At 54.9% G+C, this 12,910-nt stretch overlaps 1 protein-coding gene across 6 annotated transcripts in view; it reads right to left on the bottom strand.

Annotated features, from left to right (window-relative positions):
• Positions 1-12,910, bottom strand: part of ZDHHC1 (zinc finger DHHC-type containing 1) — a 32,307-nt gene that overhangs the window by 673 nt on the left and 18,724 nt on the right. For 3 of the 6 annotated variants that reach the window (XM_059905193.1, XM_059905196.1, XM_059905195.1), the window contains 9 exons: positions 12,552-12,598; positions 10,912-11,154; positions 6,304-6,479; positions 4,582-4,683; positions 4,046-4,170; positions 3,787-3,945; positions 3,356-3,468; positions 445-527; positions 112-205 (listed from right to left, as the gene is read on the bottom strand). In XM_059905193.1, the coding sequence (XP_059761176.1) occupies positions 112-205; positions 445-527; positions 3,356-3,468; positions 3,787-3,945; positions 4,046-4,170; positions 4,582-4,683; positions 6,304-6,479; positions 10,912-11,154; positions 12,552-12,560 (1,104 nt within the window). In that variant the 5' untranslated portion in view covers positions 12,561-12,598. Of the gene's footprint in view, positions 1-111; positions 206-444; positions 528-1,329; positions 2,549-3,355; positions 3,469-3,786; positions 3,946-4,045; positions 4,171-4,581; positions 4,684-6,303; positions 6,480-10,911; positions 11,155-12,551; positions 12,599-12,910 lie in introns of those variants that run through there. The other 3 variants (XM_059905199.1, XM_059905197.1, XM_059905198.1) reach the window with 3 other exon arrangements.

Here is a 12,910-nt window from a genome sequence, read left to right on the forward strand (position 1 = left end):
CCCCTTCCCCAGACCTCACATCGCCAAAAGACGCGCAGGAGTAGAGAGGGGTAGAGGCTTCTTTCCCATCCCCTTCCACCGGGCAGGGGGCCCAGCACAGTCCCCCCCTACCTGGGGTCGGATCCGGGGGGGCAGAGCGAGAGTGTCTGGGGAGGAGGGTGGTGGAGGCTCCACGTGGCCGCGGGTGGCAAGGAACCGGGAGGGGCTGAAGGGGAAGTGGGAGGATAAATGCTGGATGTTGTTGTTCCTTCAAATCCCACCCTGTTGGAGGTCCTAAAATAAGCCTCCCTTCCTAGCTGGAAAGGGGCATTGATCTGTCCAAGGCCATGATAGCCTGGACCAAGACCTGTGCCTTGGCTTTGGCCTAACCCCTTTCTCCCACCTCAGATGGCCCTGCCATGCCAATGGGAGATGTGAGGTGGCACTTGCCCAGGTTGCACTCACTTGGCATTCACTGAGGCAGGCCTGGCCTGGCCAGGGGGCTCTGGGCGCACATGGCTGAAGGTCCGCATGTAGAACTCCATCTCCTGGGGAAGATGGAGGTGAGGGAGGCTGGGAGGCCAGGTGTGGGTCCAGGGCCTTCTGGGTCCTGGGCCCATTCTGTCTTGGATGCAACACCCCCTTACTGGTTTCTGTCGGAGGTCTGGGCACAGAGGTCTAGGGCTGTCCTCCAGGCTTCCCAGGTATGCTGGGAAAACCCCAATGCAGAATGAGGCTTAAAACACCTGTTTTTGTACCTTACCCCACCCCCACCATTTTCCTCACTTCATTTAGTCAAACTCCACCTCCTCCAGGAAGCCTCCAGCCTCATGTGTTCAATGTACCCAGTCTAGAGCTGTTCTGGCCAAGTTGGGTTGGGGAGAAGAGGGACTCAGAGAGGCCCTCTCCTGCTCCTGGCTCCTCCCAGGGCTCCAGTCTCTGAACCGATTTTTTTCCCTAGTTGGGAGACTGGGCAGTTCACACACCCGGGTGTGCACCCGAGGCTGCGAGGCTACCTGCAGGAATCCATGGTTCCCTCGGAGCTGAGTCCTCAGAGTACCAGACACAATCTCAGCTGCTGGCGGGGAGTGGGGGGATGAGCGGTCTCCCCAACTTCTACCGGTAAAGGGAAGGCAGTAGGTGGTGGAAAAAACAGCGCCACAGCCCCACCTGGGACCAGGCTTATGGGTGTTCTCTGTCTTGTTTAGTCGCTGATCCTCACAGTGACCATGGGAGTAGCAGACCCAACCCCTGAAAGTGAAGGGGTCTGAAGCCGGGAGGTAGCAGGAGTGGCCTAGGCTCGCACCCCAGCATGCAGCAAGCGCCGGGCCGCGCCCAAGAGGACTGCAGGTGAGGAAACAAAAGCCAGGAAAAACAGCCTGAGAAGGGAGCCTGGCGGAGGATGTGGGGTGGCTGGGGGTAGGGCACTGGACAGCTGTCGCCGACTAGGCAGTCGTTTCCATGGAGACCCGGGCGTCCTGACTAATGCAGAGACGACACTGTAACAGCAACACCGTCTCTAAAACAAGCCTATGTTTGGGGGCAACGGCTCCAGAGTGGGGCCCCTCCCGCATTCCTGCTCAGGGTGGGGGTGGGGAGGCCGCCTGCAGGACAGCCCTAGCAGATCTGGGGGACAGAGCCCAGCCAGTCACCGGCTGGCTACACAGAGGCAGAGAATGAACCCTGGGCAGCAAGCCCTGTGCCCAACACCTGCCCAGGCTGGCCCTTTGGGGAGGAATGTGGAGGTGCCAGCCTGAGCAGAGGAGCCCTGGGAAAGAGGAAGGAGTCAAAGGCCAGTCACAAGGGCTGGGACGCCAAGGGAGTCCTTCCCCCACACATTTCCTCTTCACCAGTGTGCACCTAGCACCCCTCCAGGGCCCAGGAGAGAGGGGGCAAAGCCTACCCTGGTGCCCCTGGGTTCTAGAAGTGTAGGGCAGAGGGCAGGGCAGCAGTAGAGGATGGTCTCAGAAGCCTGATGGGCCAGAATGGGACAGGAGCCAGGCCCTAGCCAGCTGGGGAAGTTTGAGGGTGCCACCAGGGTGTCCCCATTCAAATTCCCCTCCCCTCATCAAAGCTGTCCCTCAGAGACATTCAAAACTTGCACATTCCTGAATGGTACATGGCACCTCTCAGCCTCAGCTCTCCTCTGTACGATGGGACAAACACACCCCTTCTCCCTCTGCCGACGTCTCCCTCAGGTCATTTTCAGATGATATTAAATGCCCTTGCTGCTGGCACATCTGGCCCCAAAGACTAAGCAGGCAGTAGCTACAGAGCAGGGGTCCTGAGCATTCGAGTCTGGGGATCCCAGGGCCAGCCCTGCCTCAGTGGGCACTGGCTGTGAAGCTTGAGAAAGTCTCCTGCCTACCCCTCTGAGCCTCAGTCTCCTCTGTGAAGTGGGGATAGGGATGGTGCCCACTCCCAGGATGGCTGCCACTGTGCTTACATGGGTTCCGTGCCCAGCACCAGGGCAGGTACACAATGGTGTGGCAGTTGCGGGGGGCAGGGGGTCTCCACCAACAGCCATCACTCCCCCAGGCCTACCCAGGCCTGGCAGCCTGGCCCACCCCTGGCGATGAGAACAGGAGAGGTGGGGTCCCAAGCACTCCCCCAATCCACCCACCAGCCTGTGTTTGTGTCCAGTTGCCATGAGGACTTCGGATCCAGAGCTCAGCCTTCCCAACAAGGCCTGCCTGGGCCCCCTGCCTTCCCAGTCCCTGGGGGCTCCAAGGACTGGACCACCCCACCCCCAGCTGCTGACCTCAGGAAGCCAAGGGGCATGGGAATGGGGATAGGCTGATCAACAGCTGGGCTGGCCAGGCCCTGAGCCTGGGCTGGAGGATTCCTGCTTCAGAGTGCAGAGACCTTAACTCTTCCTAGACCCAGCTTGCTTAATCTTTCTTGGCCTCAATATGTTCATCTGCAACATGGGTACGGTAGCATTACCTGCCTCATGGGCTGTTTCAAGATTTAAATGGAGTAATGGGTATAAGGGCTCAGGGTCACAGGTGGAGAGAACTGATGGCTCTATCCTGGTGACCCAGTCCTTGATCCATCCCTCTCTCTTCTCCTGCGGCCACAACCTGCCTGCTTCTAGGCTCCCACATTCTGTGCCCTCCAGCACATGCTTAGAGCCTTTCCCCTGGGGTCGGGGAAACACAGGGCTTCCTCTGGCTGTGCCCACACTTGAGCAAGCAGGCACGTGCTTAGTATAGGCTTGCCCTCGCCTCTGCTGCCTCCAGCACCCACTACCCCAGCTGCTCTTCCAGGCCTGCTTCCCTTTGCCCTGTCTTGTCACTGGCTACTCGCTGCACAGCCCACCACCCCTCCCACACCCCTTCTCCCACTCCCTCAGCCCTCTGGGCCACTTCTATACCTGAATGGGCCGCATCCTGGGGGGACATGACTCAAGCTCCCTGTGGGCCCCCTTTGCCTCCTGGGGCGGACGATGCTGCACGATGTATTCGTAGGTGGTGAGCTTGTGCCACACTGAGGGGGTAAAGAGAGGGCTCAGTGCAATGGAAAAGGAACCCTGGAGTTCAGAAGGTGAGGGAGGGTACCCAACCACAGGCTAAAACCATTGTCCCCATATACACTAAGCCATGGAGTGAGACCAGGTCACCATTAGAGAGCCAGCACTAGGAAGGGGCATAGTTTCAAGGCTCTACAGCCCAAACTGGGTAACTTCCAGCTTAGGGACTCCCATCCCATGAAAGGCAGGTGTGGGTGTATATGTGGGGGTAGGGGCAGGGGGCACTTACTGAGATAAATGTGGGGCACTTACTGAGATAAATGTGGGGCACTTACTGAGATAAATGTGGAAGCAGAGCAGGTGGCCGAGCAGGGCTGTGGAGAGCAGGCCCAGAAGGATGAGAAGGGCAGCCAGAGCCAGGATGGCAGGAGCCTGGGTCTCCACAGGGGCAGCAGGCAGGAACACGAACCACACATCTGTGTGATTCTTCAAGACTGCAAGGCACAGGCAGACTGTGCTCAGCCAGGGATGTAACCAGTGACCAGAACAGGCCCAGGGTTGGGGGATGGGAGTGAGCCTGGAGCCCACACTGACCTTCAAAGTGGCGGTTGGTACGCAGCCGCATGGGGTTGACAAAGAACTCCACAAAGACATAAGTGGCCACCAGCACGAGGAGCAGGACGCCCAGTAAGGCAGATGCCACACTGTGTAGAAAGAGCCTGGGCCCAGCCGTGGGCAGCTGTCAGCACCCAGGTGCTCCAGCTGGGCAAGGGCCCAGAGCTCAGAAGGGCCGGTGGTTAGGATGGGGAGCTGGGCCTCTGACCCCACAGCCCTGACTCCTCACGAAGCCAAAGCCTTAGGGCAAAGGTGAATATAGGCGGCCACCCCCAACAGGCTCCCCACCTTTCCCTGGGCCAGCAGGAGAAAGACTCCAAACCTACCCTCATCGCTCTCAGGCGGAAGCCATCGGGAGCATCACCCTCAGACCAGCACACACACTAACGCACACCAGCGCACAGGTCCCCCAAGTACCCCTGTCATCGCCCCGCCCCATACGCAGGTTCAAGGCCCCTGGCTCGCACAGACACAGGCATCGCCAGGCACCCCTGTGGCCCAGGCCTGGCTCTCACCGGTAGTTCCTCTCGCCCACGCAGTTGTTGAGCCACTTGCAGTGGTGGTCAAAGCCGCACACGCATTTGTTGCAGGCGCTGCAGTGCTTGGAACGAGCACTCCTGCGGTGGGGAGGGGGCACAGCGCGGTTGCGGGCTTCTCCCGCCTTTTGCTGCCCGGCCTGGCTGGGGGGTTGCCAGTTCCGCGCCTGGAGCGGGTCACCCACCCGCGCCTAAGCGGAGAGCGGAGCGCGTCAAAGGGGAGCACGCGCGCCCTCTGGCGGGGGGCACTGTGGGGCGGGGCACCCGGAGGAAGCAGCGCTTCTGAAGAGGCGGGGTGGGGGCGGGGACGGGAGGTGTACCCAGCGGCGGGAGGAGGAGTAGGCGGCGTTATACTGTCCCGCTCTGGGACAGTGCACCCGCGTGATGGTGGCGTGAAACGAAAACGGAGTTTCTTTTCCAAGCAAGGACCCCCCTTTGCCCAGCCAGGAGGCAATGCAGGTATGGGGCCAGGGAGCAGAAGAGAGCAAGGCTGCTGGACCCAGGGCCTGCAGTGCTCTTCCTGACATCGCCATTTTTTGAGTCCCTGTTTCTCTGCCAGACTATGGGAAATTTCCTGGCATTCTTCCAGAAAACCCCAGTCTATCTGGGCTAATCCAAAGGGAGACAAAGGAAGAGGGGTAAGCAGACATCTGGGTGAGCAGTAAGCAGTTCACCGCAGTGGGTCAGGTGAGGTGAGGCTACATTAGGAATGCAAGAGAGTCTCCCTGCCCCAGGGAGGAACCAGGAAAGGCCAAAGGAGAGTGGAAGAATAAATTTCGACCCCCTCTCCCAGAACAGAATGGAGCCCTGGAATACGCAGCAACTGCCAGAGCGTCCACTGAGGAACAACGCGCTGACTGGTGTCTAGTGAAAGAAAGGATGGTCTGATGCCGAAGTCCGCAGCATCTTAATGCCATTGGCTCTTTCTCTGTCCTATGGACAGAACCCCTTCAACAGGCTGCTTGGGGCTTAATATTAAAAGTGTGGAGCTAGCCTTGAACCATACCCCCATCCCTGATCCCCTACCTAAGGCTGGGAGACTGGGATGCTCCAGAGAGGGGCTTAGGGAGGCAGTCTGGACCAGCCAAGGGGGTATGGGCTCTGGACATTCTGACCCCTCAATGTGACCTGGAGTAAGTCACTTGGCCTCTCTGGGCCTCAGATTCCTCGTGCATAAACAAGGATAACAGTATTGGCTTCGGGGCCAGGCAGGCTGGGTTGTGAATCTGGCTGCCCAGTAGCCATATGACCAACCTCAGGCCACTCAGCCTTTCTGAGCATTGGACTCTTCCTCCTCTGTGAAGTGAGAAAGATGTTGCCCACTCTGCAGGGTGGTTGTTCATAAGCACTTAGCACATGGTAAGTAGTCAAGTGTTGCTCCCCTCTCTGCCCATACCTGGGAATGCTGGTGAGAGAAGGGGGGTGGTTACTGGTAGAGTTAGTCATCAGAAGTGTTTGTGGCAGTGCCAATTGTTTCCTACTTTGTTGGAAATGCTATTCCTCATCTTCTGTTTCCAATCACCTTCTCCCTCACCCAGTTCTCTGTCACTCCACTAAGATTCTTGACTGTGTGAAATAAGAGGGTTCTGAGGCTTCAGAATGACTGTAAAGCCTGGGCATGCCCCTGTCTGCCTTCAGCTCCCACTGGCAGTTCCCCGGGCACACTCATCGGCCACGCACACCCAGTCCACACGCACTCACACATCCACGTTGCACAAGTTGCAGTGCAGGTCTTCAATGACGTGTGCATGTTGGCTGCGGTTGAAGATGGGCAGGGGCCCAGCATAGCTCTTGTCCCGCACATTGGCATCTGCTGGATCGATGGAAACAGCAGTCAGGTGCACCACGAGGTGGCCAGCAAAGATGGCGCCCATGCACTGGCCCAGCAGGTTAAAGACTCACTCCACACTGCCAGCTGAGAGCCCCACTTCTGCTTCCTGTGGCCAGAGAACTGCTCCCTACCTCCATGTGACTCCCCAGTGCAGAGACTCTCTGCCTGTGCCACCTCCTACCTGTGCCACCTCATACCTGTGCCCCATATGGAAGAGCCGAGGGGCTATCTGGTAATGGAGCTCACAAGCCAGCACTGCCTGCTGCTGCTGAGGAGACCAACTATAGGGCCCTGGCCTCACTAATCCAGGCCTGGCTTAGGCCCTGGCTGATCTTACCTCAGAATCTGACCTGGTTTCTGATTCTAAATGGTGAAATGAGACTTAAAGATACCATCCTCTAAAGGTTGAAGGACCCAAAATATAAGTTCTAAGCTTGTTTATCTTGCTTTCACAGGAAGTCAGCTCTGAGAAGGAAGAAGACATCCTCTCCCAGCAGCCAGGCCAGTTGGAGAATCACTTGCAGACAGGGCCTCATATATCCACTGCCTCCCCAGTCTAGAGTCCAGGTACTTGGAGCCCTGGGGCTGAATGTCTGGGACGGCCTAACATGTTCAGGGGCTGGCCAGGGGGCAGCATGGCTAATTCCTGAAACACAGATCTTCCAGGATCTATCTGCTCAGCAGTTGGACCAAATGCTGGACACAGTATGCTGACAACTTACTGCAAAGTAAATGTGTAAAACTTCACTAATAGATTCCACCCAGGCAGCCATCCACCCTCCATCTAGCTATCTATCAATCCATCCATCCATCCTCTTGCTAGCCAAGTAGACATCATCTCTCCATCACTTATCCTCCATCCATCAGCTGTCCAACCTCCTTTTTTTCTTCCTCTTCCCAGCAGCCAAATTTTCCTACATGTCTGCAGGAGGCAGGCTCCACCCTAATGTGCTATACCAGAGCTGAAAGAGACAATCCTGTGGCCCATCACAACCTCTCTATCCCTACGGCCCTGGCTGTGGGTCAGGCCGTCACCTCTTGCCTGGGTTATTCCATAGTCTCCTGACTCTGCTTCTCATGTCTGCGTCCCCTTGAGTACCCTTTACTTGGGTAGTGAGCTCTGAAAAGCTTAAACCTAAAGCCTTGACTGCTTAAACTCCTGCAGTGGCTCTCAAGCTAAAGTTTACTCTTCAGCTCAGTGTTCACGGCCCCTTTTCCTCTGGATCCTCTCAAACCTCTCTGGTATCACCAACCACTACTCCTTACCATTCCAGGCTCTCTTCAGACACACTGAATGTAGGCAAACATTTAGTTTCCTGCCTGCTCCAACACTTCTTCCCTCCCCCCCACCCCCCTGGTTCATTCATTCAGCTATTTACTGAGGTCTTTCTCTATGCCAGGCACTGAGGGATATGGCAGGAGCAAGACAGACTTGGCCCCTAGCCCCAAGGAGCCTACAGTCTGGCAGGAAAGACAGAGGTTAATCAAAGAGTAGGTTGATTGCAATAACGAAAGTTCAGGGGACTATGTGAGTTTGTAACTGGGTGACCTCATCTAGTCTGAAGGGATCTGGAAGGTTTCCCTGAGGAAGTATCATCTCAGCTGAGACTTAGAGAGAAACAGATGACAGTAACGTGGCAGGTAATATAAAGAGGAAAGGGGGCCTGGCTGGGTACTGGGAACAAGCAGAGTCCCAACTAGATGTGTGGTTCCAGCTCAGCTTATTGGTGCCATGCAAGAAAGAGAGCCCATGTCACCAAATTCTGGCTTTTCAGAAGGAACCAGAAATCTGGATTTGTGTCTGGATATATGAGGCATCTCATTTTTAAAATGTTGACAAGGAAATAAATAATTTTTTAAATGTACCTGCCAAAGAAACACTTAAGATATGTCCATTTTGTGTGTTTGTTATCCCTCAATTAAAAAAAAAAATCTGTAGGCCAAACTGGCCCATGGGCTGCTAGGTCTTGACTTCTAACTTAGCTGCGTATTGGGGTGGAGAGAGAGGCTAGGAGCTTCCAGGCAGAGACCAGTGTTGTTGCAACAGAGAACAACAGAGGAAATAAAATAAGAAGATGCTGGGGAGATAAGCAGAGTCCAGAATGTGGAGAGCCATGATGATCTTGAGCCTTAAGGCAGGAAGAAGCTATTAGAGGGTGTTAAGCTGGGGAGTAACTTTATCATATTTGTTTTTTGAAAGGGCACTCTGGCTGCAGGGATAGAGATGGACTGGCCATGGTGAGAGCATGTGTGGGGAGACCTGTTTGGAAACGAATGGTCATCTAGGTAAGAGAGGCAGATGGCAGTGGGGAGAAAAGAGGGCAAGTACAATAGCTTTTTAGGAGGCAAAATCAACAGGACTTGATGACTGACTGGATATAGGTGATGAAGGAAAGGGGCGGAGCCAAGAGTACCTAGAGAAGCCAGGAAGAGGGAAGAAGGGGAGCTGAGAGCAACAGGTATGCATCTGGGTGGTGATGTTGGCCTACATGGCCCTCCTCCTGCACCCACAGTCTGCTGTATGAATCCCTACCCCCATACTTACCATGTGATGATCTCCAATCTACAAGGCTTTCCTCCAGTTGGAAACGGAACACCTAGAGCTGGGGCCCTGTTTTACCCATCTTTGCAACCCTAGGGCCCAGGCAAGTTCTAGGTGCAAGGTGAGTGCTTGGTACACACCATTACCCTACCTCATTCTGCAGGGGCCCCTGAGGGAGCCTGCAGAAGGAAGGTGGCTTTGATGGGAGGACAGAGAACCATTCAGGCCTGGAAATGGGAGTGCCAAACCAGGTGGTTCTTTGAGCCTCCAGCATTGCCCAAAGCAATAAATATGGGGAGGACAAAACCCTCAAACCATCCCACTGCCTCAGAGTCAGACTGCCTGAGCAGTCCTTCTGGCCTCACAGGGTAGCAATTGTGTGACCTCAGGAAGTCATTTAATCTCTCTGAGCCCCAATTTCTTTTATGAAAGTGGGGAGAACACCTTCCTTACAGATTATTATGAGAGTTGAACAAGATCATCCATGTATAGGGGTTGGCACAGTGCCTGGCACATATAAGTGCTCAATAAATGCTAGTTACTCTTGGTTACTGTTATTTGCTCTGATTCTGCTCACTCCAAACTATGTGGTTATTAACCTGGCTTCCCAGGTACCCTGATGGCAGAAAGCCAGGGAGTCCTGAGTGAGTGGTGTACCCATTCGGATCATGGGAGGAATGTTCCATGAAGCATTCTACTTAATAGCACTGACTAAGCCCTGTTGGTCACCTCAGAGAAAGTCTAGTTTTCATGTACAAAGTTGATGACTAGGCCCTGGGCCCTAGTGAACCAGGAAGCCCCTCAGTGACACTGCTGGCATCGGAGACCAACAACCTTCTCTAGAGTCCTTCTCCACCCACCTGCCCTGGCTACCCACCAGCCAAGGGCTCTATGGTTTCCCAAGAGAGCGTGCTCACATTCATGGCTCATACGTTCTGGTGCTCACACACACACATCCTTGTGTGCTCCTTGTCCCCTGCCTGGGAAGCAGGCAGGACTCCTCCTGTCAGATAGAGGAGGAGGCTAAGATGCGGAGAGCTGGCAGAAGCCGCTCAGCCTTGTGCAGCTCTGAAAGGGCTGAGTTGAAGGGTGCTGACTCTACGCCTGAGACTTTCAAATTCATCCCTGCTAACTCCTTCAGCTCACCCTAGGCCACCTTCTCCCAGAGGCCCAAGGAATCATCTCCATGAAGCACACACACCAAGGCACACTCTCATGGGCACCCTCTGGACTGGGGCACGTGGCCACATGCTGCCCCTCAACCGCCCAGACTTGCAGCCACATCCTCTGCTCCTGGGGCCTGTGGCCAGGGCTGGGGCAGTCACATCACTAAGTTCAGGCAAGCTCATGTTTGTCACAATTCCCAGGAGCTTCCAGGGCATATTTATCCCTCCTCTTGTCAATTCAACCTTACCCTAAAAGAGTCTGATTTATAAAATCGATGAGCTCCTAAACAGTCCTGGGTACAGCATAATAATCTCTGTAAATAAAACCATATTCTAAATGTACCAGGAAACTTACCATGTAAAGGAATTCTACCATTATTCTTATTCTTTCCAAAAAGTGAAAAATTATTTCATAAATGGAATAAGGTACTCTCTTTTATCCCTTGTTGAGCTCTGGACACAATTAGCTTAAAGAGAGCTTTAAGGTTCTCTTCTGTAATTGCTCTTGTGGTACCTCAGTTGATGAGGTTCCCATCTGTGTGGGGCTTTCAACGCTCCAAGGTTCGTTAGGCCTGTTCCCTCACCCAATCAGGCAGAGGGGTCAGATGGGGGTTGGAGGCCAGGCAGGTAGGCAACTGGTCCCCCCAGGCAGAGACAGGGCCCATCTGCGCTCTCTGAGGCTCTGGAACCCAGCTTCAGGCCTCGCCCATGTCCCTCCATCCATTGTCCCCACTCTTCTATGTACCAGTCCCATACTTTCCCAAGGATACAGCATAGCCAGCAGGCACCCAGTGGTGAGGCAGGAGGGGAACAAGGACCCCAAAGCCAATCACAGCAAAGAAGAGGTACAGCAGCCAGGCCACAATCTGGAGCGGGTGAGGGGGCCAGCTCCACCCATTCCGGCGGGACCGCTGGCCCTGCAGCTCCGGGGAGGGTCCGCTGGCCTGTGCAGGTGCTGTCCACACATTCTTCTCAGGGGCTGTCTTGTTAGAGGGCTTGTTGCAGATGTTCATCTCCAGAGGGAGAAAAGGTAGAAAGATCATTAGCCTGAGGAGGCCCAGGCTGGAGCCCAGAGCCCCATGCCTGCAGTCAGGTTTCAGCAGGAGGGGCAGGCTAGTATGTGAAGCCATCTCCCAGCTACTTTGCAGGGGAATCCGGGGCCCTAGCATGAGGAGCCTGGCAGTGAGGGAGGATGGCAGTAGAGTGCTAGTCTCAAAGCCCCAGAGCAAGTTCTGGCCCCAGTCCTAGCCAGGACAAGGTAGGAAGGTCCAGGGTTTATTCAGCTCACAGTGTGACTGCCTGTTATTCTGCTCTGTCTCCACAGCCATCAGAGTTAAACCCAATAAGACATGTTCTCATCTGGTAACAATATCAGGCTGAGGCCAGAGCGATGAGAACACATGCTGATTCTGTTAGGATTAGTCACCTCTGTCTTGAGGCCCAAATGCAAGTGTCAGAGAGGGCCCCGTTACACTTTGCTAAGGGAAACAGGGAGTGGAGGTGTTCAAAAGAGGGATCTGGCCTCTGCCCCTCAGCAAGCATGTAATCCCTTTAAGGACTGGGGGCCCCTGAACCATCTCCCCTGTGCCTCAGATAAGCTACCTGGGGCTTCTTGGCTGGAGAGAAGCCAACACACAAGAGAGGGGAGGAATCCTCATTGGTTCCCTCCAGCAGTGGAAATGACCATGTTTCTCTAAGTAAATGTGGGCCTGGTACAGTGAGAACAAAAAGGTGAGCTGATGCCTTTGACTCACTTGAGGGAGTTCAGGGAAAGACAGGCCTTGGCCAGAGCCAAACCACCAGATGGCAGCACTCTTTACCCCCATCCCACCATCGCTCAGCCCAAGAGCTGACTCGGTGGTCAAAGATACATGCAGGGCAGACGGGTAGGCCTGTCATTACAGGAGAAAGAGCCCAACCCCAGTATCTTCTGGGCCTGAGGTGGGACCAGAGCCTGGGCAGGCAGTGCCTCACTTGGGTAGACAGGCCAATTCGGAGCTCTTGGTGGGAAGGTCAAGAGCTGCAGAAAAAACCCTGGCAGCTGGACTCTCCTTTCAGGAGTCCATGCCTGTTGGCCAGGGAGTCTGACTAAGCCAAAGGGTATGGCAGACCCTGCTCAGCACATCTGCCTTGAACACCTTCCTCACTTCTAAACCCAACAAAATGTGACTTGACCTTCAGAGCCCACTGCAAGCATCACCTCATCCAGGAAGCTTTCCCTGATGCCCCAAGTTAGTCAGGGGGCCCTAACACTCAGTCTTTATTGGGCAAGTCACTTTGCTGTTTGGAACACTTTGCCATCTCCATGTCTGCCCCCCTGTTATGCCAGCTTCCCCTAAGGGCAGCAAAGGTACTGTGATTCATTCACCTCTGTTCCCCACATCCCCTCTCCCAAGCACCCAGAACATACCTTGTACATAGTAGGTGCTCAGTGAATGTTTTCTGACTTGAAAACATCTGAAATAAAAGGAAATGTGGGCATGGTAAATGATGAGGAATCCTGACTCACCCAAAGCCATCTGGCCCGTTCTGCCCTGCCTTCAATCTGCACAGTCGCCAGGCACCCGTACCCACCCCCCCACGCCAGCCCCATGGCTGTTACCCTAGCTGCCAGACACTCACGCTCAGCCACTCTGCCCTTCATCCCACCTGAGGCCCAGAGCCTCCTGTAAACCAAACTTGGAGAGTCTGAGTAGCCTCATCCCAAAGCTAAATGGAGTGACCCTAGTTTTCTCCTAGGGACTCCACTGGAATTCTTTGGTCATTTGC

This window comes from Balaenoptera ricei, chromosome 19, assembly GCF_028023285.1.
Source record: "Balaenoptera ricei isolate mBalRic1 chromosome 19, mBalRic1.hap2, whole genome shotgun sequence".
Classification (NCBI taxonomy): domain Eukaryota; kingdom Metazoa; phylum Chordata; class Mammalia; order Artiodactyla; family Balaenopteridae; genus Balaenoptera; species Balaenoptera ricei.